At 39.9% G+C, this 27,192-nt stretch overlaps 2 protein-coding genes across 4 annotated transcripts in view; both read right to left on the reverse strand.

The window, feature by feature from the left end:
- Positions 1–24: 24 nt before the first annotated feature.
- On the reverse strand, positions 25–14,768 carry ulk1a (unc-51 like autophagy activating kinase 1a). 2 transcript variants are annotated; one of them, XM_085787511.1, is made up of 27 exons: positions 14,285–14,768; positions 14,084–14,176; positions 13,954–13,995; positions 12,289–12,321; positions 12,147–12,183; positions 10,377–10,550; positions 10,135–10,208; positions 9,938–10,039; positions 8,425–8,483; positions 7,255–7,337; positions 7,123–7,173; positions 6,931–7,019; positions 6,660–6,816; positions 6,502–6,562; positions 5,755–5,844; positions 4,939–5,064; positions 4,693–4,832; positions 4,150–4,250; positions 3,771–3,895; positions 3,411–3,526; positions 2,961–3,086; positions 2,369–2,523; positions 2,109–2,284; positions 1,880–1,998; positions 1,507–1,664; positions 1,262–1,397; positions 25–1,137 (listed from the first exon to the last, which is right to left on the reverse strand). In XM_085787511.1, the coding sequence occupies exons 1-27, from the start codon at positions 14,372–14,374 to the stop codon at positions 1,094–1,096; spliced, it is 2,757 nt and encodes a 918-aa protein (XP_085643637.1). In that variant the 5' UTR covers positions 14,375–14,768; the 3' UTR covers positions 25–1,093. The 2 variants fall into 2 exon arrangements, with proteins under 2 accessions (XP_085643637.1, XP_085643636.1); XM_085787510.1 differs by having other exon boundaries at positions 3,771–3,898.
- A 752-nt stretch (positions 14,769–15,520) lies between these two features.
- Positions 15,521–27,192, reverse strand: part of adgrd1 (adhesion G protein-coupled receptor D1) — a 31,454-nt gene continuing 19,782 nt past the window's right edge. The window contains exons 14-25 of one of the 2 annotated variants that reach the window (XM_085787476.1): positions 25,574–25,647; positions 24,866–24,989; positions 21,562–21,665; positions 21,251–21,362; positions 20,507–20,660; positions 18,773–18,839; positions 18,429–18,495; positions 18,202–18,293; positions 17,988–18,114; positions 17,850–17,891; positions 17,574–17,666; positions 15,521–17,475 (exon numbers count right to left, since the gene is read on the reverse strand). In XM_085787476.1, coding sequence (XP_085643602.1) covers positions 17,380–17,475; positions 17,574–17,666; positions 17,850–17,891; positions 17,988–18,114; positions 18,202–18,293; positions 18,429–18,495; positions 18,773–18,839; positions 20,507–20,660; positions 21,251–21,362; positions 21,562–21,665; positions 24,866–24,989; positions 25,574–25,647 — 1,152 coding nt within the window. In that variant the 3' untranslated portion in view covers positions 15,521–17,379. The remainder of the gene's footprint in view (positions 17,476–17,573; positions 17,667–17,849; positions 17,892–17,987; positions 18,115–18,201; positions 18,294–18,428; positions 18,496–18,772; positions 18,840–20,506; positions 20,661–21,250; positions 21,363–21,561; positions 21,666–24,865; positions 24,990–25,573; positions 25,648–27,192) is intronic. The other variant, XM_085787475.1, reaches the window with a different exon arrangement.

Here is a 27,192-nt window from a genome sequence, read left to right on the forward strand (position 1 = left end):
ATAGACTTGAACAGAACCCACAGCTTTAACAATAAATATTATTTATTTTCATCACACAGTGGGTAACAATTTATTTTGGCAAATGTGACCAGCAGTCATAACACAAAGTAGAAAATGCAATTTCATAAATTCTAACAAACTTGTTTCAACAAACATTTTCACAAAAATATTGACTAAATAATAATAGTAGCAAACTAGTGTTCTATCAGGCCAAAAATTAATGTCCAAAAAATTAACAAATTGAATTTAACATTAATCCAAACTTGCACCTCTAACCTTGAAATTAACACAGTTGAAAAATAAAACACATGTGCACACATAAACACAAACAGCACATAAACATTAATGTGGCATGCAGATGTCATTAAGTAGGCTACCACATGACATTATCAGGGGATTGTTGAATCGTCTGTTGTAAAGCTAAAATCTCATTCAAATGTTAAAAACAAACAACCCCCAAAAAACTTATTGCACTCTATGATGACTGTAAGACAATTCTTCTGTATGAGGTCAAAATATAATTTAATTATCTTTACAGCCACTACTATGCTGTGATGTAAAATGTACAAAAATGCAGGCACAATTTACTTATATTGCTACACACTGGCAATATTTGGTCATCTTATTCAGAATATTGTGACACCTGTCGGCCAGAGAAGTTTTAAACAAATGCTTCAAATGCAGAAAAAAAATCTCTGTTTCAAGTACAACAATCAGTTAAAATCAGTTATTTCATCTGATAATTCTATGTGCAAAACACACAGAAAACAAAACACACCAATGCAGACATTATGTAACAAAGGAAAACAAATACTGACAGAAATTGATCTCATCAAAGTATTGAAACAATCATAACACAATCTATCCTCAAAAACAAGTACAAAACATGACTTCCAGTCTTTTCTGTGCATTTATGTAAAGATTATAGACTGGGAGGTGGGATAAGAGCAGATGCTCCAGTGGTCATTTCCCTTAAGAAAGATCAAAGTGCTTGTGTGTACTGACAGTCTAGGAGGATCCATCTACAATGAGAGATGTGTGAGTCAAGATAATCCAGTAGTTGTGAGTGCAATTGTAGAGCTCATGGATGCTATTAAGTCTGCAGGGCAGAAAGGCGTCGCTCAATACACTGCTTACCTGGAAACAACAGAAATGAAAAAAAAAAAGAATATCAGATGAGAATAACTTCTAATCAAGACAGATTCTAGCATCTCAAATTTCACTTTTTGTAAGCTTTGTGTGCCATAGTGCTGCCACGTACATTTTTCGATGCTGTCAATGTCCTTTTGCTCCGTGATGATTCGGGAAAGACCCTCCATCAGCAAAAGGGCTCTATGGTAGCGCTGGACTGATGCTGTGCCATAGTGGAACATCTCATCTAAAGCAGCAGCCTGTACCTAAATGCAGTAAAAAGACACACATTAAGGGTGAAATAAAGATGTATACTGGGCACAGACCTCTGATTTGGAGTGAATATCAACGTCTCCTGCTGTGAGGTGAGCTCACCATGTGTACAGTGTGGTTGTAGATGAGCTTCTCTGCAGTAAGTCCGTTGAAGCGGTCCATGAGCTTCTGTTTGTCAAGCAGGAAGGTCTGCAGCCGATTGTTGAGGGAGCGACAGTACGTCACGCAGTTCTTGTACAATTCATTCAGTCTCCTAATAACTGCACAAAGGAAGAACAATATACATCACTCTCATACACAGAAACTCATCCTTGCCATGAATTGACAATTTCCCACTCTGCAAGACAATCACAGCAGAAGCACTGTCTTAAGACAAAAACACCTAAAACCACTTACTACAAACTACAAACATTATACAGACTTGAGGTCTACAAAAGAGTGCGTGATAATCAAAATCAAAGGTCACTGGTCTCACCTTGTTTGACTGTAGCAGAGGGAAGGAGTCTGTTTTGTTTGATATTCTCTTTAGCTGTGTGCAGCGCTGATGACAGGAACTCTTCAGCCTTCATGTACAGCACTAACTGCTCTGCGTAGCTGCATAATGCACATGAAATACATATGTTATTCCCACAAAGCTTTGTGAAGGAAGAGAGCTGCAGTACAACGCTGAGGTAATTCTGTATGTAAAGCTCTGTGCTTCTCACCTCCATTCTCTACTCAGAAGACTAATCTGATCCGTCACCAAGCTCTGCTCTAGGAAGGAAACATCAGGACTGCTGATGGGATCCAGTCCTGCATCTTTAGAGGACGCCAGCTCCATGACACAGTGGACAAAAGCCAAGGTGAAACGCAGGTCACTCAGGCCATCTGTATGAGCTTGCTGTAAAAAACAACCCATCAAATAATGTTAAGAACAAAAACTGTTTATATAGAATCTGCATTTCATCTATGTATTTCTGTGTACCTCCATCAGTGTATCTTCAGCAAGCTCTGGAGGGTGAAAGACTGGATTGCTGTGTGGAGTAGCCTCCATGGCTTCAGTCTCACTGTTTCTACGGCTTCCTCTCTGGAGGAGGCGACTGTTCAGGAGCCATGGTGAGTGAATGTAGCTGGGGGAGCCTGCATTTGAGACAAATACAAGTTAACTCTGAATATCTTAGTAATAAAAAAGAGCAAGCATGGAACAGGGCTCTAATAAAACTTTTCAAAACTATGCAATGACCCAATATAACAGCAGACTATCCCTTTAATGTTTCTTCTTTTACCAGACCAATCTCCATAAAGCTTTAAATTTAACCTGGTTACCAAATGCACTTAGCTTTATGTTGCGCTTTAGATTCTCTGATTGGATATTATTACACATCATTATTTTGCAAAAATGATCTCAATGCACCCAAACTGAGAATGTAGTCCATAATAAATCCAACCTCACTGAATCACTCACATTCACTTAATCAGGGAACCTCTAACAAACTCCCACAGGACAAGCTGAAATCATGGTTAGTAATGAATTCCATAAGCAGCAGGTCAATATTCCGGGTATTCAGGACATGTACCTGAGAACATCCTGGACATCACTGCATCAGGAGGGGTGTTTCCTCTGGCTGGAGAACCTATAGTGAAGACTGCGAGAGGTGGGCTGTCTGTGTACTGAAAGGCTCTATTGGAACCAGTAGGTGGAGCTGTAGGAATGAATAAGGCCAGTTTGAGTCAAATGACAAAGATACTCTTAACAGTGAAGTTAACAGTGAGCTACAAAGTGCCCTGTAAATGCCATGGTCATGGTCACTGCAGTAGGTGCCTCAAAATAGATGCTTTGTAACTACAGCAAACATATTTATCACTACTTGAAGCCATTCCTTTCTTTAGTAACTGGACTAAACTTAGCTATTAATTATTTACCAATTTTCAAATGTGTCACTACAACAACAACAACAACAACAACAACAACATGGCAGACAAAAATAAACAGGACTGGCCCTGTGTGTACTAGTTTGAGCTGGTACCTGTTATATCCATGCTTTTCTCACAGTTAAGGCTCTCATCACTTCCCTCTTCCAGCAAGTGAGCTCCAACAGCTGCCTTCAGTAGCATGTCAGACAGCCGGCCAGTGCTCAGTGATCTGGACATTCGATATAGCCACAGACACCGTCATCAGCTTTTAAACATTTATCAGATGGCAAGACAGTCACATCTCTAGGTGCTAGATGGCAGGATTTCACATGAATAATATAAATGTGGATTACTGACATTTACTGTATATTATATAACACACATTCTACTCCACACCTTATGATACTCTCATCATATTATCATATAGTATGACGACAATTGTTATATTCACAACGATACTATAATGTTCTGACCTTTTAAAGGGACCCTTTTTGTTGGCAGACCCACTGATGTGGTTGGTCTTGGAAGTAGGAGATGGGCCAAGGGACTGCAGGTCTGGGACTGTCATGATCCGGTTTGGCATTCTGGGCTGAACCTGCTGCTGAAAACAAATGACAGGTGAGAACCATTAGAGTCTGCTGAGTGAACTCATAGTTATTCTATTATAACTCTGTGCCCTTTACAGGGAAGTGTGAAATAGTCACCAGCCCCTTTTGCTGTTCTTATGTCAATGCTTGTCTGGCCTCATGATGTGTACAATATAAATATAATATACACATAAATACAATATATATATATTTTTTTGCAATAACATAATACTAAAACAATGATCCACGTGTTTTAGCAGCTGACCTTTGGACTGGAGGTGTCCTGCATGCCAGGAGAGCCAGTGAGCAGTCCAGTTCTTGTGCTGAACGGGAGAGTCTGCTCTGAGATCTTTGCAGTAGTCCCCACTACATCACAGAGGATTAGAGATATGACATATTTAGCAAAAAACACTGCTGAATTTAGCCTGTTTATAAAGTCAGTGTCAACAGGAACATTTTTTTCAAACACAGAACAGTGCTGAGAACAAGCCGAGGCGTGCTCTCTGGGTGTTGTCAAAGTGCCTAAATAAAAATGGATGAGTCAGGCAAAGGGAAAGTGAGTGCAGAGGAAATTAAATAAAATACGTCATCCCGATATAACTCTGAGAATGTACCGAACGTGATTATCAGATGGTGGAATTTTTGGTCAACACCCAAACGGCCCCTAATGGCAAGCAACAAGTGACATTGCACTGACAAATTCCCACATAGTGTGTTGAGATGTACGAGTGTGACCAAGAATATCTGCTGTAAAAGACCAAATATTCCCTGGATGATGGGTAAAACAAAGGCGGATTAAGATGCCTACCGAGCGGGGAGCACGGCTGTGGCTGGGCGCCTCCAGTTGTGAACCGTGGGGAGTTGAGTACAGGCCCGAGACCTGGAGCTCTACTGCCTCCGCACTGCGGGGAGCTTCCACCGCTGCTGCCAGCACAGTACAGTGTGGCCCTGAATCACGTTGAAACACAATTAGACCAAAAGCAGAGGAGAATAATAATGATACCCTAATATGGTGTGGGTGCAGAGATAACACAGCTGAGAGGGTTGTACATGCCTGGTGGAGCCGTGCAGGCCCACTGGTAGCAGGTTCTGTTCCATACGCTGGTAGTTTTGGATCTGCGTCGGGACAGGAATGGGCACAGAGGGGCTGCACCTATGGCCAACAAATTCAGCGGGCTTGCTGTGTGGATGAAAGAAGAGGCCAAAGAAGAGGAGACACAGAGGAGCAAGCTGTTAGTAGTGTTTCTGATGGCTTTATAAATCAGAGGAAAACAGTAGTAGTGCGAATGATTTTTTGGTGATGAGTTATTTATTATTATTTATTGCATAAAAAGGATGTAATAACACAAAATTGATATCACTGGAGGGAAACAAGGTAAAGTGCTTCAAATGTGCTATCATATCAGATATCAGATCTGTCATAAGAGTGACATTACACTGTCATGAACATGTCATAAACATTATGTCAATGTCATAACACCCGGGTTTGTAGGGTTAGGGTTAACTTAATGACACTTAATAACAACATTATGACATTGACATAGTGTTTATGACATGGTCATGACTGTGACATATCACTCTTATGACAGTGTCTGATGAGACATTGAAGTAAAGTGTTACCCAATTTTTTCTATTTTACTTGTATTATCTACTGTTTTTATTGTCTGTAAAGCGACTTTGAGTTCCCTGAAGAGCGCTCTATAAATAAAGTATATTATTATTATAACATCAAAAAAGATGTAAGAGAGAGAGGGGTAGTGTAATTAATAAAAGTATCGAGGAGTACATTGAATAGATGTGATTATACTCAACACCTATCTTTGATCACCTTCATCTTCAAGTCACCAGAACCAGCCTGGTTCTCTCTTACCTCAGAGGCTTGGAGGGAGAGTGCAGGAGGGGAGAGGGTGGAGGTGTCTTCCCTGCAGGTCCAGGACTTCTCTCAGCTACTAGTGAGCCCCTGGGGAGAGGGTTCAAATATTTGTTGGCTCTTGTAAATCTAGGTGACATATCAGGTTTAATGTTGTTTTAGCGTTTGTCTGAAGAAGGGCAGACGCCCGAAACGTTACATGTTGTGTGACTATTAAATACAGCCAGGAGCTATAGTCCAGTGTGCGGACTCCTTTGTTTTCATTATCGTTTTTCCTCTGTGGTCCAGCACCAGTCTTAACTTTTTGGGATGTGCGTGTTTCTTGGATTTTGTTAAAGGGATAGTTCACCCAAAATGTTTGGACGGACCAGGGTCCATCCTCTTCCTGGTTTGTACAAACAAGCTTGAAATATAGACTTATTTAATTTTTTTCAGAACAATTTCGCATTTCGGGGCTTCAATACAAGACGGACATTACATACGAGCAGCATGGAGGTATTTGGATGTTTTTTGGTGTGTCTTTTTGTTCCGAAGACAGTTGGTATCCATTTGCAACCGTTATATGGACATGCACTGCTACGCCGAGACCCCCTGTAAGGTCAGAGAAGCCACGGAGGACTCTGAAACTTCTCCCAGCCCTTAGTCGACATGAGGGTGAGTAGATAATGAGTGCAATTTGAATTTTGGGTGAACTATCCCTTTAATGTTGTTTTAGCTCATGTACAAAAATGTTTGTGTGCAACTCACCCACTGTAAATAAGGCAACTTTCAAGTGGTGACCCAACATCCACTTCACAGGTGTACTCGCCTACAAAAAGGAGTGAAATAGAATTAGTAACTTCAACAAGTGGATCCTCTATGAATCCAGATATCTACAGAGTGGGAATGAGGCTCAGAAGTCTTACTGGGAAACTGGGCAGGCACCATGACATAGTCATCTGTGTAAGATGAGGTGTTCCTACTGTCTTGATTGGCTATTTCTTTCAGCAGGAAGCCGGCGGTGTTTTGTGTAGGGGAGTACTGCGCTTTGGGCTGGAGTCTGTGCATCTCTCCATCGGAATGCTGAGAGTGTAAAAAAAAAAGGATTGTGAAGACCAGAACAGTTCCACGATGAGTATTTCACATCTTTTACCAAGTAGCTTTTGTTTCACCAGTCAAACAAGGAGGAGCACGTACTTGAGGTGAGGCCAGATGGGATGTGGAGGAGCTGCTAGAAGAACTGCCTGAGCCTGAGCTGGGATAAGAGACCATGGGAGCTGGAGACGCTGTCAAATAAGCACTTGTGTTAGCATCTTGGCTTCAACACCAGATATTGATAGACAGATGGATAGAGAAGAAATATTGACAAAAAGAAGAAACAGAACGTACATTTCTTTGTGGATGAGCTCGTCTCCAGGAAAGGATGGTGGAAAAACTCATCTGTACGAGTAAAGAAATTGAATTATTATATAAAATTGAAGTGAAAATTATGGAGGGGGTTTCATAAATGTGGCATCTTACCAAAGCTGATCCTTTGTTTATGGTTTCTCTGCAGCAGTCCCAACAGTAGGTGTCTTAGATTACTAGAAGTCTCCTTTGGGATGCTGGGAAAATACAAAGGGTTCCTGTTAAGTTTAACTTTGATTAATAGCATGGCTATTAATATGAATCATGGAAAGTCAAAACACAGAGCTGCAGAAGAGGAATAAAACCATGCAGCTCCAGTGTGTTCTCTGTGTTTGCATTTTATTGCTGATATATGTGACCTAAAAAGAAATAATATTTAGGTCAGTTGTGTTTCATAAGCTCAGGGTGAGCTGTAGAATATGTGATTTTTTAAATCTAATTTGCGGCTACGGTGCAAAACCTCAGGGTGTCATGACACTCAGAGTCGGTGCAGACCGTGAGAGTGTGTGTTTGTGCGTGTGCTGAACTATGTGGGTCATGTGGAAAATGATAGCCGTGCAGGCCACTAACTGGCAGCTCGGAGCAGGTTATATATAGAATGACAAGAAAACAACAAACCATGGCTCCCCACACACAAACACAGCCTGACTTATCGCCCAGCTTTATCACTGCAAAAGATAAGTAGGACTAGGAGCCCCACACAGCTGGCAGAGTACACCATGAAAACAATGAGCAAACAATCTACAAATCCCTCTGAACATTTTTCCATGTCTGACTTATGAACATCAGAATGAGTTTTCAAAAGTCAAAAAGAGAGATTGTAAAGGCCAAAACAGTTTCTCAGTATAAATAAACAAAACAATATATTACACAATGTTTACACAGCATTCCACATTTGTTGGATTTTCGATTGTGTGAGTGGCCGATGGAGAATGTGCTGGATGATCTGTCACGTCAGGTGTCTGTATCAGTTTCTACCACACAGGGATTATTTTTAGCAGTGGAATGAAACTGGTGAATTTATTGAGTGCTAATGTGTGTGCATGTGTATGTGTTTTGTCAAGTGTCTACGTGCACACTGAACATTATTCACATAAACGCAAATCTATGCAGAGGGAACCAGGACAAGATTAATGTCAGTCATTCATCAGCAAACTGAGCGCAGGGAAGACAGATCTACCTGTAACGGCTGTTCTACAAGCCTGTCCTGTCAGCGTGCTGCGCGTATCGTGCATAAACAACTATGTGTGCGTTGGCGAGAGGTGTTACTGGAGGTGTGCTCACCTGGGTAACAGGGACCTGTTGCTTTCATAATACAGACGCAGCTCCTGTGGTGTGCTGGCCTATTCAAACACAAACACAAAACTTGAAAATGACCATGTGCATGCACGCTGCATTATAAATAGGGTTGCAAAATTCAGGGAATTGGAAGTTGGAAACCTTCCATGGGAATTAACGGGAATAAATCAGAAATTTACAAAATTGAAGGATGGCCCTTAACAGGGAACTTAAATATAGTTGGGGAAAATATATTGTAGCATAATCATGGCTAAAACAACCAGATTTAATGCAAGTACACTTTAATATCTATGCTATCCACCTTATTCCGACGGTCAAAAATGTAAGCAACAAGAATTAAAACTTGATAAAGTTCTACTCACAAATTTGTTGAAATGTCATGTTTTTTAATTGTATTATTTTGCATGGATGTCTGCTTATGACAAAACAAAATATTTACATTTATGTTTGGATATGACACAGTTTGTTTTTACCCCCAATTTCCAGTTATTTCCCATAAATTCCAATAATTCCCATAAATCCCCATAATTCCCATGGAAAGTTTCCAATTTGGATTATTTCCAAAATTCCCAAGCTTAACTTCCCATTGAAAGTTTCTGGAAATTTACTGGAAATTTTCCGCCCCTTTGCAACCCTATATGTAAATGAAAGCAGCTGTATTCTTAAAAATACATATTTGAAAAAATGATAGTGAAATGTTTGCCTACATCATTGTAAACATCAAAAATCCACAGTAACAATACAGGTTTTTGATGATCCCACTCTGGGCAACGTGTAATGCTAAGCGATGCCAGCTAAGTAAATATTATCTTCAACTTCATCATCAGCTAACCTCACACTGATCCATGGACTTGGGCTGCCTGGCAGAAATAGAAGTCAATCTCATTCTCAGGGAAAATTCATTCAAGGAAACCACAACATAAATAACCTCTCAACAGGTACAAAAGTTCATATGACAGAATGTTCTCTCACTGCTGATACATGGGAATAAAAGGGGATTTCAGGAAAAAAAAAAAGACACGACCACGTGTCTATTCATAATTCACAGCTGAGGTAATCTGCAAATAGCACTTCGACTGCTCAATCTGAGGAGACACGTGAACCGAAGTAGAAAGTAATACCCGGCGTTGTGAAACAATATTTACTCTAGGTTCAGAGAAATGGCTCACAGCCATTTCCGCATGCTACCCCCCTGCCCCCCATCTGTAAACAAGGCTCTTTCCTAACAAGCAGTCAAGCTGTCCCCACATTTTCCAGCTAACAACACTGGATATCAGGGAGAGTATCACCCAGCAGGCAGGTGCTTGTGGATTATGTCATTTCTCTGTGTTGTGAAACGATGGATCATGAATCTGCCCTTTTTTAGAATGTACCGCCCATACTATTTCATGAGTGTTTGCAGTAGCAAATATTTGTCAGGGCATTGCTTCATCCATTCACCTTAACACATAAACAGCAATGCTACAGTCTTTTGTATCTGCAATGTGTGCGTGCTCACGTGAAATGGCGCCTTTCCAGTCAGACACTGGTACACAATAGTGCCTATGCTCCACAGATCAGCCTTGGCATCGTAGTTCTGGGACATGATGACCTCAGGAGCCTGTGTCCAGACAAACACAGCTTACAGATTAGAGACATGCTGACATTACAAACCACTGGCACTGGAAGCCAGAGTAATACACCTTTAACACTCACCATGTACATGGGAGAGCCGCACAGCGTGGCTGCCATGGTGTTTGTCTGGAGATGACGGGCAAACCCAAAGTCAGCTAGAGGGTGAGACAGAGAGAGCAGAGTTTGTGCGTGCATGTGTGTGCTTGTGTGTACTTGCTGGGGGTGAGAAATGACCTCAAAACTGTGTGTCAACAAAACAAAGCATTTTTAAAGTAACACCACACATCCAGGTCATCTTATACTCTGCTTGTTGAGGTCATTACCTATCTTAATGCAGGTATTGATGGAACTTGACCTGCGCCCCTCTGACTGACAGAGCAAGATGTTCTGGGGTTTGAGGTCTCTGTGCAGGATGCCTTTGCTCTGCAGGACTTTCATGGCCTGAGCAATCTGCTGTAGGAACACACGGATGGTGTCCTCGCTTAACGTTCCCTTAGCTGTGGATCAGAGGGATGAAACACAGTAAACAGGAGGAAGTCAGCATGGCAGTAGATAGAAGGTTTGACATCACATTTATTCCTTGTTTGTTGTCCTTGCAGAAGTGCCATAAGTAACTGTAGGACTGCAACTCACTGTCATTTAAAGAATTTTATTTAATCATCACTAGTATACTGCCATTAATATGAATACAATGTATTATTATTAGTAGTAGTTTATTGTTATCATTATTTTATTATCATTTTATCATTATTATTTATTAAACTAACTTAACAAACTGTTAACTACATCTTGGGAATTGTAATTTTAGAGTTAGGCTTTTTCACAATTTTGGCCAATGATTAATTGTGAAAATAATCTACAAATCAATAACCATGGATGGTAACACTTTATAATAAGTACACACTATTAAGCATTAGTTAAGCTTTAATAAATACTGAATTCTTCATTTATAACGCATGAATACTCATTACTATGTAGTTTATAAATACAGGTAGTGCTTATCAATGAGTAAAACATTTTAACTGTGTTTATTAACAACATACTAATGAGTATTCATGTGTTAAAAATGATGAATTCATTATTTAATGCTTACCTAATGCTTAATAGTGTGTATTATAAAGTGGATGTATTTGCCAGGTGCAGACCTTGGGTTTCATTTGTTTGTTGTCACACTCTTGTCATTAGCGTCAGTATGATGTAAGATGGGGACACATCAGCGTCACTGCCATCCTGTCCAGGAGAATTTTGTTTACGATAAGGCTCCATTTAGAAATTAATGTGAACAGCACCTGACATGCTATTGACCCCCCCTCCTCCTACAGGGGCCATCCAGTATTTCTAGCAGCAGTGTTTTTCCACCGGAGGGATAAGTGAGTGACAGATGGGTGAGGTCATGTGGGTGCTCCGTGAACCCTGCCAAGTGTGACTGAGTGTTGTGCTGCAAATAGCTGGATGTGCCTTCTTGGCATGGACACAGATTGGGCCAGTCTACAAAATAAGAGACGCTGGCATGATGGTAGAATTAGACCATCACGCTACATCAGCATTTAAATAGACACACTGACACCTATGCCGTATATTTAGCTTCAGAAAAATCAACTCAACAACCCTCAGCTGCGTCATCATATTTTGAAACAAGGTTGGAAACTTAAGGCGGGGTGTTACAAGTTATAAGTTACCATAAGCCGGTGACACGAAAAATAAAACCTGGGAGTTATTTTGGCTGCTTCAACATTGGAAAAAATACTTGATTACGAATCAAGATTGGGGTTTTAATTTTATCTGGGTTAAGCACCGGGGAGTATTAAGAGATAATTTACCAACTGACCTGTTGGAACATTAAACCTGAATTCTACCGTTGTGCTGGTAAAATCCCATTATTCCTTCAAAACACTGAAAAAGCTTAGCCAAGCCTCTTAGAAACCACACTAACCTACCAGTACAGTAAGCTGCTCTAATATGTTTACAACCTGCCACAGTGAGGAGTGGTGTCAATGCCCCTCTTTATGCTTTGACCACAGGTGAAATGGAAAACTTTACTGTAGTGAGATGTGAGCTATATTAAACTCTATGGGGGATGTGGCAAAACTTACAGTGAAGGTACTCGGCCAGGTCACCTCCATTGCAGTACTGAAAAGACAAGGAAGACGAGCCTTAACAGAAGCCTTGACAATGATGTGATATGTGATTTACATCGAAAACAAAGCAGCCATTAACAATTCTAATACGGCTCACCTCCATGACAAGATACACACATCCTCCCATTTCCTGTTGATGAGATTAAATGCAAATTATCAACTGACATACACATAATGCAAAGTAGTAAACTCACTGATTTAATGAATGGTTATAAATAGGGATGTCACGAATCACGATTACTTGTTTTCACAATTAATCGTGGTATTAAACGCCACAATTAATTATGTTGGAACCATATTGGCAGATGTGCACCAAAATAAAAGTAAATGCTCAGATACTGGTCCATTTAACTAACCTAACATTGAATTGATAGGAATTTAAATGTTAGTGTCATTTGTATTTAAAAATAAAACAAAACAAAAATGATACGTAAACATTTGGTATAGATGACAATTTATGACCTTTATGACCTTAACACTTCCCCTGGGATTAATAATTGGTCATATAATAATAGATACTTGAAACATTTTGTGTTAACAATAAGTAATGTAACTATATTTTGACTATATTTGATTTTACACATTCATAGTGTTTTGAAATTAATTCATGCATAATAATTGTGATAATCATAACACTGTGATTATTTCTCTGACAATAATCGTACCAAGAAAATGTATAATCATGACATCCCTAGTAATAAATATGCAGAGAGTTGGGTAATTATGACTTGAATCAATAACAAATCAGCCTGTTTGCAGCTGTGGAGCTGGGTTACACAACAAGTGGCCCCGCCTCATTTCCTAGACTTTGTTTTGACCCACCACCAGCAGGACTTCTAGAAATCCTGGACCCTCTGCTTGCACCTCAAGTTACTCAGGGGCCTGAAGTGGTGCCATGTCATGACCCCTGTCCAACTTTGGGCCTGTTAAGTCACACAGGAGCCGTCCATACTTTGCTGCTCAGTGTCACCATTGGAAAAAGGCACCGAGCGGTGAGGTGAGATGGGGTGGTGGGGTTTAGGGTGTCAGTCCCACCTGACTTGAATGGAAAGTGTTGGAACAAGGTGAATCTTGTTTGTCTTGTTGTCTAAGATAAGCTTATTGCTTCTTCTATTCTATAAAACACGGTATATAAGTGTCTCTATGACAGGTAACAGTGAGTACACATTGTTCAGATACCTGGTGAATTAACACATTATTGTCTCAATCCATTACCCTAGCATGTTGTTGTGTGCCTGCTGGGATACGACACTCTGCCTTTAAAGCCATTGTTTAGCCGGCTACACTCGGCCATCTGTCAAAAACACTGATCCCATGTGTGTCTGTCTGGCAGGTGTCGGTAAGGCGAGAAGAGGAGAGGACACACGCAAAGTCTCAGCCAAGCAAATGGTTCATGTCCAGAGTGACGTGTGACTTGTTTTACAGTTTGTTTGTTTGTTTGTTTGTCTGTACTCTGTGGTCACACAGAGACTCTGCCCTCTTTTTAGAATAATTCATCAGAAGGAAAACCAGGTAGTAGGCTATAAACTGCAGCTGCAGTTCAGATGACTGCGGCACACAAGCTCAATAATTTTTAAAAAAAAAAACTACAAAATCCATCAGCCATATCTGCACCACATAAGTAGGTTTAATGTTTCTGCATCATGTCAGCACCTGCACCATGTGGCTACAGTACTGCACGTGCATTGCTGTTATTGAGGACAAGCATGTGCGTGTGAGAGAGGAGACAGGGTCAAAACAAAGAGATGGCAGCTGTTCTCACCTGATAGTCAAGTAGTCTAACAATATTTTCATGTTTGAGCTCCTAGAGGAGGAGAAAGAGAAGTTTTAATTAAAGGTACACAGATGAACTGGTGCAGACGGTGTGTAGTATTAGAAAAGTAATTACCTACCTTTAATATTTTGATTTCTTTACCAAGTAGAGCCTGGGATTTGGCTAGGTTTTTCTTATTGATACACTTAACAGCAACCTCCCAGTCACGCCTCTGAAAAGTAAAAAAGTTGATAAAACTCAGAGCTTTTCATATCCAATACCATGTCAACAGTGAGCAGACAAAAAGCCTCAAGTTGTCTCAGCAGACATGATAGTTTACCTCTTTATGTCGGCCTTTGAACACAACTGCGAAGGCACCGTGGCCTATCAGGTCTTTCCTGTTGAACTCAAATTTCCCAACAGACTCCATGGATTAAAAAAAAAAAAAAAACATAAACACGTTACAGTATCCGAGCAGGTTCAGGTTCAGGAGGCTGACTCTCCAACACAGACAGACGTACAGTTCCGCGACACTTCCCCCGTGCCGGTAAATCCCATGTCATCGATTATAAAGAAATGTTTTCACACGTCACAAGAGTCATGATCGAAGAGAAATATCGACGACGACATTACGAAGTTTCTGTCAACACAAAAAGTTAAAAACAACGTGCGCAGAACGGGGAAAATAAAGTGTGTCAACAAAATGAAAAGGTCCCGCTCTGCTTGTTGAACTGCTGAAATGAGTTCCGGTCGCTTTCTTCAGCTCGTGCTGCTTAAAAAGTTACAGTACTGCACTTCCACGCTGTTTGAAGTCAGACTGTGCTAAGATATTGTGATCTTCCTCACCTTTCTACCCATCTGCTGGAGTTATTCATATCTCACCGCGAGCATGCGCAGACGGCCACGGCAGACGTTTGACGGTGGCGCCTTCAGGGACAGCTCGTAAAATTGAACGTCTTAATTTGGCCAGCATTTATTTTTAAATTCTAAATCAAGAAAGATTCATTCTCTAGAATTAGTGTCATGGTGGCTGTTGTGCTTGCATGTCTGATCCTTATAGCAGTGTCACTGGTCAAAAATGTATTCACTGTGTAGCTACAAACACTAAGATTAAAAACAACAACAAAAAAAGAACTGAAAAAAAAAACTACACCCAAATCTAAAATAAAATGAACCATGTTTATCATCTATCCACCACTACCACCACTCTTTAATACTTGCTCTAAACTGTCAAATCAAAGAGGCTGCCAGGAAGCATTTGTTGCCTCAGGATTTCTGTAACCTTAGGTCTCGAGCTCTGTACTGATACAATATTTGATTTCAGGCATTCCTGACTAGGCTTTTCTCACAATACAACACCTAAACACAACAGAAACGGTAGGCTATCATAGACACCTGCCACTGTTTGTTGTAAGCATTCATTGGTGTTCGTTTCAGTCATGTAGTCTACTTTGCATAAGGCAGCATGTCTCCATTGACAGCTGGTAACACGTTTTGGTATTCATCCTCACTAAAAATGTATGAGTAATAGCCTAATCTTATTTACAGTATTGTGATCAAAGAAAGACAACACTGATTCATTGTCATAAACATTTTTTAATAAAGATACCTAAAAGCACAAACCATAGTACCATAAGAAATCAGTCATTGAAGGCCATGTACAAGCTTAGAAATATTGAAATATTTCATCTGACGTAAAAAAAAAAAAAAAAAAAAAAAAGTGAGCGCAGAGTGATCTACAGTAAATCCTGTTTTAGGAAACTTCATCTTGGTACAGTGTAAGATCAATGACATTTTAAAACATGCCATCGCTCTCCCTTCTCACAGTATGTTAAGAAAAAAAAAGCAACAACCTAATTGAGTCCTACCGCTGCAAAACGTATTTCATATTTTATTGTATGTAATTGTACAGAAAATGTAAAAGAAATTAGCAACAGAAATAACTAAATATGCCATAAAACTTCACAGAATTTTGTCCAAAACACAACCAGTATTCACTATTCTTTAAAAAAAAAAAAGAAAAAAAGCATAAGATACTGCAGCTTACTAAGATGTGAGGTACTGCAAATATAACAGTCAGTTCATTTCAGGAGAGAAAACACACAAATACACAGAATCTAACATGAGAACACACTGATTGAGCTGTGACACTTGAAAAGAGACATGATAGAAAACTCAGAACTCACAAAATAAATAAATACATTACACCAGAATAACATAGGATCTAATTCACTGCTACTGCTTCATCCATGGGAACAGAACAACATAATATAAGGTTGTGCCATCCCCACATTTGGATTAAAGCTGTATGGATCAGGTGATTCTTGGGGAAATCCATCCAGGTAAAACGATAAAATGTGTCTTTGTGGTTACTGTTTACAGCTGGTGAAACCATTATGTTGTTAAGTAACAAATCTAACACTATATTTAAGGAAAATATATCTCTTCCCTTGGTCTTTTTTGGGTTATACATTTGTATTAAAATTAACCCTGAAAATATTCATCATCAAAAAAATCTAATGTTACATTTTCTACAAGTAAATTAAGGCAGATGCAATCACATTATCTTACTGTGTAGCTATGACATGTAAAAATTTCACTGTGATTTAAAGACACTGTTTGGCATTTTAGAAAAAAAAATGGTTCATTTGCTTTCCTACTAAGAGTAAAAGATGAACGCTGAATATGAAGCTATTGCCATCATCAGATCATGTTAGCTTAGTTTAACAAAGAGAGAATCATCCAGTCTGGCACATGAGGCACAAACCACATATTGTTTTTACCACTGTTTACTTTTTGTACAGATCAAACAAAAGCAATATTGCATCTTAATTACTGAGCTTTAGTGGTGGTAGGCAGATTTTGTTACCTCAGGAAAATGCCAGACTGGCTGTATTCGCCCTTTGTGCTAAGTTTAGAGAACTAGCTGCTGAGCTGACAGTAATTACCATACAGAGGTATCAGTCTTCACATGTAACTCTCAGCAAGAAAGTAAATGCAAGAATTTCCTAAATGACCTATTCCCTTAAATAAACTCTGGCCAACCAGTAAATATACGGAAATACACACAAGAGCCAGGCAACAGACAAACCGAGAGACAGAGAGCGTTGTTACCGGACCCTGCACTCATGGATCTTAAGACTCTCTGTCACTTCACTAACCTTCTCCTCAGAGATCCCTGCTCTTGAATTTGGGAACACAATATGTTTTTATGAGACAGTAATCGTGCACAGTCCTTGGAGTCTGTTTGTCTTTAAATGCAAAGTTATTATTCAGCCCCACAACACCTCATTTGGCATCACTTTCCCTTTGGTGGATGAGAATCCAATACATTATATAACATAGTGGGAGAATACTCTGGCCAGTGTTTGTTGTTCTACACTACTGAGCTTCAGATCGCTCTTCTGCCATCGACAGAAATGGTGATCTGTGGCTCTACACTGCGGAGAGGTCGATACGATTGGCTGAGTTGGTGCTTTTGTCCCATGTGTTCATTTTGGTGGGAGTGACGCCCTCCTTGTTTCCATTCATCTAGATTTGGAGATGGGAAAGAAGGGAGAGAGTTAGACACAGGCCATCGAGAGGAGAATGGCTTTTTTTTGTTGTTAACCCGAAGCAGCAGCACTCACAATGTCAGAATTGAATGGCTTCACATTGATGTTTCGGATGGAGCTGCTGGTCAGAGACCACACCTTGGTTTTGTGCTTGAAAGCAGCTCTGACCTACAGAGACAAGTAAAGGCAGGACAGATAATGGTGACAAATGGCACAGAGGGCTTTAACACATTTTACAGCATCTGTACCTTTGCCATTACATTTGCATTTACTTCACATTAAGCAGGTACTTCTAGCCAAAGTGTTTGGTACACTAAAGCTTCAACAGAATTAGTGTAGAGAATTACTTACCTCAGAGTTGAGAAGACAGTGAAATAAGAAAACAAAAAAACCCTAAAAAAAAAGAAGGATAAAATATAAATTTTTGGAAAAAAAATCCTTGATGATAATTTTAGAAAGAAAAAAAAGATCCTGTGGTGAAGGACTTACTTGTAATGAGTTGAACACAGCAAAGATATATAGGAATGGCAAAGAGTGTGTGTTGACAGCGAGGACGCCAAAGATCCAGGAAATGCCGAGTATGGGCAGGAGCACAGCTACTGCCTTTACCGTCAGCCTGGAAACAAAGTCATTATATAATCAGCTTTCAATAAAAAGGACAATATTAAAATAGGTTTGGTCTGGAATTTTTTTTTTAACTCACTTGACTGCATTGGCATCTCCATGAACCTTGTAATTCTCTCCACTGATTCGAGATATTATCCTGGTCACAGATATCAGGATGCCAATGTTCACCTGAATACAATTAACATAGAGAAGCAGGAGATGAGACTTTGTGTGATTCCTCGTTGAATAGAATAAAATCTTGCATTAATAGAGGTGAAACTGTTTCCAAATGTTAAAAAATGCTGATTTCTGCAGATTCCTCACCACAATGACAAAGAGAGCAGGTGCCACAAACGCCCAGATGGCTCCGTTCTTTATTGACAACCAACAGCTGAGAAAGCAAGAAGTGAAAAGGTAAAGTGAAAAATCAGACTGCTTTCCCTTCCGAGAAAAAATGCAACAATGCTGTAATGTAAATGTGGAATGACATAGGTTGTAAATGCTGACCTAAAGGCATTGGAATAACATTAACGACGCAGTTGTTTCCAGTTATTTCCACAGGTGATGTAATTCTTTCACAATGCCACTGAGTTTTAATAGAGTAAAATAAATTCTATGTACAATTCCAAAGATTTTTTTTTTTTTGGTAAAGTGCAGATCAGACTTACTTGTCAACCTCGCCATAACTGCCCAGAGCTGATGTAATGGACACCACACATATAACCAATGGAGAGCCTGATGACAATCAAAGCAAACAAACACATGTTACCAATCAACAATGTCACATAGTACTCCTGAATACCTTTCAATGAGAAACTGTGGAAAGCAGGAAATCATTCTCCTCTTCTGCTTACACTGTGTATGTATCCTGTTGTGTTCCAGGACCAATCAGATACTTTGCCTACAGAAAATATCTTGGCAGCTTCATTATTTGCTGTGATTTTTAGTTTATTTGTACACTATCATATAAATGCTACAAACATTATTATTTCAACATCCTGCTCCTTTCCATGCATGAATTATAATTTTGTCAATAATGTATGAATTGAAAATGTCCATGAACAAAAAAACAAACAAACATACTTTGCAACATGTAACATGAGCACAACATTTTAAAAAATAAATTCTAAATTCTGCATTTCTCATATCCATGTTTGCTTGATCACATTCATCTTTGTCACCACTGACGAACAAACCCGCACAAAAACAAGTGGCAAGAATGTGTGTTATCCTTTTACCCACAAGTGGACATTACAAACATCTGACCCCGTTCCCCAAAATATCACTCCATACCGCTGCTTGTGTTCAGAAACTCCACAGGGTGGATTCAATCACATCGAATCAAATCATACACCAAACCTGAGGACCCTGTGGATCTGAGTCCAAAGCTGTTGCCCAGATTACATGGCTGGTGATCAACACAATTTAGAAATACTCTCTTAGATCAGCAGCACTGGAAATAACAAAAGTGATTTGGGAATCATCTAAAACCAGCCTTGCAGGCCTAAAAGCTTTTGACGTACAGATTTAAACTGTACAGTGCAGTAATTACAAAATGGTTGTGTCATCCGAACATATGCCTCAGTGAATTTTAACAAACAGGCTTGTGGCCTTGTTAAACACTATGACACATGGTAAACTCCACCCATGGAAGGACGGCGGTTTTATTTATCTGCTGTGCTGCTAATTGCTCATTTCCATGAAAATCACTCTTCTCATTCTAGTGCCTTGATCTTTTGGTTTGGTTTGTAGCACTCTGCGCTGCGAGGAAGCCTCTACTTTGAGACAGGAAAAGTAGTCAACAGACCTTATCACAGCTAATAGAAGCAGCAATTCATTATAAAACGAGTATTTACTTTTTTTATGTATAACAGCTATACTTCTGTCAAACAAGTCTCCAGCACATAATTTGCAGTTGGCCACACAAAATGAAAAATTACTCTGGCTAGAAGAAAGGAAGTAATAAAAAGGGATCGTTTTTCCACTAATGGGTTCAGCATGTGAAGGAGAGACTATGCATTCCCCAGCAGCCAAAGACAGTATACGTATGTCCCAGGTTCTTTTTATCTGTCCATCAACTCCACTTCACTGAGATCAGCAGAGCCGGTTGTTATGCTGGAATGTTGTAACTCAAAGCAGATTCAGACCCCAGAGCAGGGTCAGAGTTATTTACTTGCCACAAATAATATTTGACCAGCATGGTGAATCAAAAAAAAAATACTGAAATCATATTTACAGTAATGGCCTGGCATAAGGTGGAGGCATAAAACTGGGACAGTTAAATGAGATGGCATACTACAAAAAGCAGGGAAATGAAACACACACACATGCGTGCGCACACACAAAATCACACAAGGAATACATTATACAAGTAACACTGGTATCTTTCTGAGCACACCTACCCCAGCCGATGCCATAGTAGTAGAAGTGTTTGCTCATTTCAGAGCCGAACACCTTGACCACCATACTGTAGAGGTGCAGGCCCTCCACCAGCATCCAGGCGAACGCGCTCAGAAAGAAGAAGTGGAGCAGGATAGCCATCACCTTACAAGGCAGCTGGGACAGGGGACAAAATCTAACTTTAGTCTGTTCTGTTTTCATTTTGTTGTGGTTATCTTCCATTCAGGATTTTTTTCACACCATAGTTCACTTCATACATCATCTTCCTCAGCATTTATTGTTATAATCACAAGATTAATAGAATCAACAACACAATACACTGCAAAACTCAAAATCTTTCCAAGAATATTTTCCTTATTTCTTGTCAAAATGTCTCATTTCTAGTCAAAACTAATCTCTTTCCACTTAAAATAAGACTCATCACTTAAAAATTAACGTGTTTTTAGATAATTTTCACTTGTTTCAAACAAATCTTCACTTGAAATAAGTAGAAAAATCTGCCAGTGAAAGCAAGTTTTTTGTGCTTGTAACAAAGAAAGAAAAACTTGCTCCACTATCAGATTTTTCTACCTTTTTCAAGTGAAAATATGCTTGAAAGAAGTAAAAAAGTGGCTAAAAACAAGCTACTTTTTATGTGATGAGTCTTATTTTAAGTATAGTGAGATTTGTTTTGACTAGAAATAAGACAAATATTCTTGGTAAGACATTTGAGTTTTTGCAATGTATGCACTACTGTATGTATCTACCGTGCCCGGGTCGAAGCTAGCGCTGATGAGCAGTAAGATCTCAGCCACCAGGATGGCGAAGGACAGGTTGGCGTGGATGTGGTAGCGTTGGTTACGGATGGTACTCACTGACCTGCACAGCAACATAAAGATGACATCACATTAACTTAGTGACTTGGTAACAGAACACACTTGGTACACAAAAGGTAAGAACACATACAGTTATACAGTGCTTGTATATGTACATGTTGTTGATCAGTAGATTTATGAAATTAAATTGCTGTATATGTTTAACACAGCTTATGCATGACTCTGACTGATTTAGTACTCACGACAGGACAGCAAAAGTGACCAGAGTGATGGCAAGGCAGAAGATGGAGATTGAGCAGCCAACGTAACCAATGGCTGACAGTGCCACCTGGTGGCCGGTGGTGAGCTGTGGAGGGAGAAAAATCTCCATCAACAACAGACAAGACAACAAACATCTAAAAATGATTGATTGATTATTCTGCCTTTTGGTATATATTGCCACCAGCACACACAAAAAGCTGGAGTTTATATTGTCTAATTCAGCTTGTATCATTAGCCAAGAAACTCCAAGGAGGCTTGCAGAGTTGATGATGATGAACACAATACCGAATCACATTAGTATTTCTCAGTCTGGGAACGACCATGTGAGTGTCATAAAACCCTTGAAGGCTAAATCTGAAAGACTAACAATGGAATTACAAGCCAGCTTTTTGTAATAGTAAGAATTAATTTCTGCACATTTTAAATAGCCTACATATTAAAATACAGTTGTGAAACTATTTTTATTCTTCTGGGAAAAGCAAAAAAATACTGTGTCCCTCCATATGCACATATCCGCTACATATGGACGTGTGCATTGATGCTGTTTTGGAGTTCCAGCTATTTTAAGGGTTTGGGTTTGATTCTCCATTAACTGTCTTCATATGTGCCTTGTCATTACGAGGGCAGAGGAGTCTCAGCCTTCCAGAAAAGGGATATGTGGGATGTTCCCTCGCAGCTGAGGGATAAGGCAGCCCACTAATTAAAGACTGACTGAGGGAAAGTATAGCATCAAATAGACTTCTGCTCCTTAAAAACTGCACTGGGCCACTCTGCTGCAATAAGAGGTCTTCTATTTAAAGAAACCATCATGGATGCTGACCATACTCATATGAATTGTGTTCATCGTGGATAAGAAAGATTTAGTCTGAGGTGAATGTGTGTACATAGGATTGTTGTTTTAAAGAGAAGAGAAGAGAAGAGAAGAGAAGAGAAGAGAAGAGAAGAGAAGAGAAGAGAAGAGAAGAGAAGAGAAGAGAAGAGAAGAGAAGGATAAATGTTTTCCCTGATGTTTTGAAACAATTCTTGAGACTGTGGTCCTGAAGGAATAGACCACTGACCTATGGAGCGACCCAAAAGAACCACACTTAATCATGGTTGTCCAGACTTCTTCTGTATAAAACCACCAGTGAAACCGACAGTGTGACTGTGTAGGTCTGCTTACAGGGGGGATAGGGAACTGTCCAGCGGCTGCTATGGGGCTTCTGGTTGGTGGGTTACTGTGTGGTAAGCCACTGCTTCCTGTCCAATTACGCTCCTACAAATCTACTTATTTTGTGACACAGAATGAGAGGCCCTCTTATGAATATGGCTGATGTAGAGGGAGCTGAACTAGGTGGTAGTTTACCTTTTCTGAAAAATTCCAAACAACAGATTTAAAGGGATAGTTCAACATTTTGGCAAATTGGCCCATTGCCATAATCCCTATAGTCATAGCAGTAGGTTAGTTACCTTTAATTGTCAGTGTAAGCTATTTTTAGAACGGTGGAGCGGAGCGGCAGGCTGCTCAGGGCTATACTATGGAGGCTAAGGGAATTTTTTGGTTTCCCTCATCAAACTCATCAAATACACAACCCAACAACTCAAAAACGATGTTGTGGACAAGTTGTAAGCTGCACATTCACCACGCTATGAGATAATAACGGAACGTTACGAGACAGATTTGTTTTATAGGTAAATTCATGCAAAACCGCTGATGCACGTTGCGTTCAGGGACAGTTTTTTAGCAAGCAGACTCTGTATTTACCTCGAAAATGGCTCCGTTTCGTAACGTTCCGTTATTATCTCATAGCGTGGTGATTGTGCAGGTCACAACTTGTCCATGAAAGCATTTTGGAGTTTTGGGATTTTGTATTTGATGAGTTTGATGAGGGAAACCAAGAAATTCCTTTAGCCTCTGTAGCGTAGCCCTGAGCAGCCTGCCGCTCCGCTCCGCTGTTCTAAAAATAGCTTGCACCGACAAATAAAGTTAACGACCCTACTGCTATGACTATAGCGATTATGGCAATGGGCCAATTTGCCAAAATGTTGAACTATCCCTTTAAGGTAAAGCATTGTTGTGAAAATCCCCAGGAAGGATTTTTCTCAGCAGACCTGTCACAGCATAAGGCAAAGGTGTTACAACTGCTTCTACTCTAATGTCCCAGTGAGCCATGGAAAATACCGTGGGCTGGATACTAGATTGAAAGATGGCAGTCATTCTTTTAAATGAATATTGCTCCCACTCAGGTCATAGACTTTATGTTGGGATGACATTCTGCACATAAATCATGTTTTTCAAGTCTCAGTCTCAATGGGTTCAAATGATTTACTGTCTTATGAAGTTGCTCTATGGGGAAACTGTTCGGTCCACAGAACTGTGAGTTGCAAGTGGGACACAGCAAGTCTGAGTGCTGGTGTCGTATCCAGCTCTCTTAACTCAGCGGTGGCCAGGACTCTGATGCTGAAGCAGCTCAACTGAAGGTTGAACTTTTCCTTCTCTGACACGTCCTAATGTCAACCACAATCCTAAAATAATGAATTCTATTGGACATTTGGGGGCAGTTCAACAAGCTATGAATACAATGCTGACATATTATGACCTTAAATGAAGTTGATATGGTCAATGGCCTTTAGCAAACAGTTGCCTATTTTACACCCTAGATATATGGCCTCCTTTTTCTCACTTCCTGGTAAATGTGAGTGCAACATTCCCTCTTCTTTTCCTGTTAAGCACCTTAACGCTCCACTATGTTCAACAGCCAGTTTCTGCTATTTTATTAAACAGATAAAACAGCTGCCTGTTGTGGATGTTTTCTGAGAAACTGGGTAAAAAGATAGCAGATTCCAGGTGAACACTCAGAGGAATCAAATCCTCCCAAGTTGGATGGTGGCTCCATGTGGACTTGGCTGGGACATGGCTAAAAGCAGTGACTGTTTTCACTGTGACATCACAAAGTTACAGCAGTCCTGCTGAGTTGTTTTAAGGCTCATTTGAGTACAGACTGTGTGTTTTTCCATGAACTGAGCGCTTTCATAGTTTCCCAGTATTAAAACAGAGCAAAAAGAACAGAAAGACATGGAAATGTCACTTCATACAGTATGAGACCTTTAAAGTCGTGGGAAGTAAAGCAAGAACAATAAACTGCAAGAAGTTAAAATACTCTGCGTGCCTGAACTGCTGAGTCAATCGATCCTACAGTACTTTGTGGGTTCATCATCACGAGCAAATCGTCTCACATTACATATTACACATAGTCATGAAAAAATGCAAAACTATCAATTTCAGCTGCAGACAAAATGTTTTACCTTTAAGGGCACCACTTGCATAAGGATGGCGAAGTTTGTGAGGTGGTTGCACAGACATACGGAGTACGTTAAGTTTCCATCTGAGCGCACACAACCTTCGTTTGACCACACTCCCTCTTTTGAACTGAAAAACACAACAATATAAAAATATAGAAAAAAACATTTTCAGAAATGTATCATGGTTTTTGCACAAAGAGCAAAATGCAATACACAGAGAAACTAGACAAGGTTTTATAGGAACACAGCTGGCAGAGATCACACAACACGATCCACTGTGGGAGGCACACAGAGACATTTGTGTGCTAAATTTACCAGGGCAGTCTGACAGGACAATCTAATAATTCACATTTTTCTTGAGTTTCAGGGCAGAGAGGAGTAAAGAGAGCAAACCTTTGAATCCAACTAAAACACACTCCCTTTTAAAATGATCTATGCTTTCTAAATAGAGTTTTGGCTCAATTTATCAGATCTCCAGATTTTCACAGACTGTTGATCAAGATATGGCTGAAACAGCAACACGTGAAACACTGGATGTTTTTCAATTGAAGGAGAAAAGGGAAATGCACCATTTCCAAACGATTTCTTATGATTTACAGCCTGAAAGACTCAAGCAAAGAATATTCACCAATCAAGATAAAATCTCCCTGGCTCTGTGACTGAATGAATAACTAAAATGTACGCTATTCAAGTTATTTAACAAAAACCCACCTGTAGTCCAAGAAGGCACAGTAGAGGAAGACTTTATTGCTCTGATTTAGTACTTGGTCCTGCTGTTCTTTAGTCTGAAAAAGAAAGGTTGGATAAAATTGAGATTTTTAATTGCGGGAGAAAAGTATGTGAGATAGGAAAAGATTTGCTTGTGGGCTGTACAGGCGCATTAAATTACATGCTTTGTTCTCCCAAAACTAATAGCAACCTATTTGGAAAATCTACTTTGATCCAGAGGACGGCATGGAATTTTTCAGACAGCAATTAGCAGCAGTCTTTTCAAAATGTTCATTGGCTTATTTTCCAGTGATAGACTCAACACAGAATCACATCTGGATATGTTATTAAAAGATACATGTTAAAAAAAAAAAAAACCTGCACACAGAATACAGATTGCATTAATGTTGATTATGGTACAAAATTAAAAACGATTCACCAGTGCCTAAATCCCTGGAAACAAAGACTTCAACTGAAGAGATCTGAGATCATAGACAAGGAAAGACAAGACGCAGATCGTCACTTAGTGAAGGTGATTATTACCCTGAGCGAAAATCCCTACTGTCTTTAAGAACGTTATTTGATTATAAATCACTTTTTCCATGTCATTCCATAATATGAGATTTGGAGTCCCGAGAGACAGTGAGCTAATGGCTACAGTGCAAGAATGCAATAATTGGGGCTTGGCCCTGGTTTCAGGTCAAACCACTACCCTCCTCAATCTGTCATCTGAGGAAAACAACACTTCCATTGGCTGCTTGTGTGTACACGGAGAGACTCCACACCTCTCCTCACTCCCCGAGCCTTGACTCTCAGACTGGGTAAGTGTATGATTAGATGGACTGTGTCTGCACTATTTCCTTCTGGAAAAAGTGAGAGTGAGAGTGAAACTGACTGTCAGGCTGTCTGTTTCCTGGCCCATAGGCTCAGTGATTCATATTACAAAGCATCACACAATACGTTGACTTCATTGTGTAACCAAATCGCTGCTCTCATTCTGTCTGTTTCACACATGCAGCTCTTTAGTCATCGTGTAGTGTGACCCTCAAGATGAACACAATGGACGGATATTCGTTTGGCCAATTAGAGCGGGCAGGACGACGGATCCAAGAGCCATGAGAGCGCAGTAAATGCGGCCCGTCATCACAAGCCGACGGCCAACTTAGAGGAGCTGCAGGCAAACCCACGGGTGAATTTACTGCTCCCCCGTGGGCTTTAAGAAGTCACTTTTTTTGTGTGTTTTAAATGAAAGCAAATGGAAGAGAAACAAACTGTAGCTGGCACACATTTGTAAGTCTTGCTTTACAGTGTCATATTTGCTCTTGACAATGGCTGAGCCTTTAATGTTGCTGTGCAATGAAGGAAGACTAATTATCCACATTAGGCCCAAAATGTAAACCCTGGCTCATGGGAAACAATCCATCATCATCATCAAACCCTGATATGTACCAGACACAAGCTAATATATACATTAACTAACAGACCATCACACATATAAGGAGTGCCGTCTTGCCATGCTTCCTCTCTAGCAACTGTCTGTTTGCGGTATACACAGCATGTGTTTTTTGAGTCACTGACTGACGAGAGGTGCAGGAAACCTGAAAGTCACTGGCAAGTGTTAA

The sequence above is a fragment of the Trachurus japonicus genome, chromosome 9 (assembly GCF_045865225.1).
Source record: "Trachurus japonicus isolate A0001 chromosome 9, Traja_1.0".
Taxonomy (NCBI): domain Eukaryota; kingdom Metazoa; phylum Chordata; class Actinopteri; order Carangiformes; family Carangidae; genus Trachurus; species Trachurus japonicus.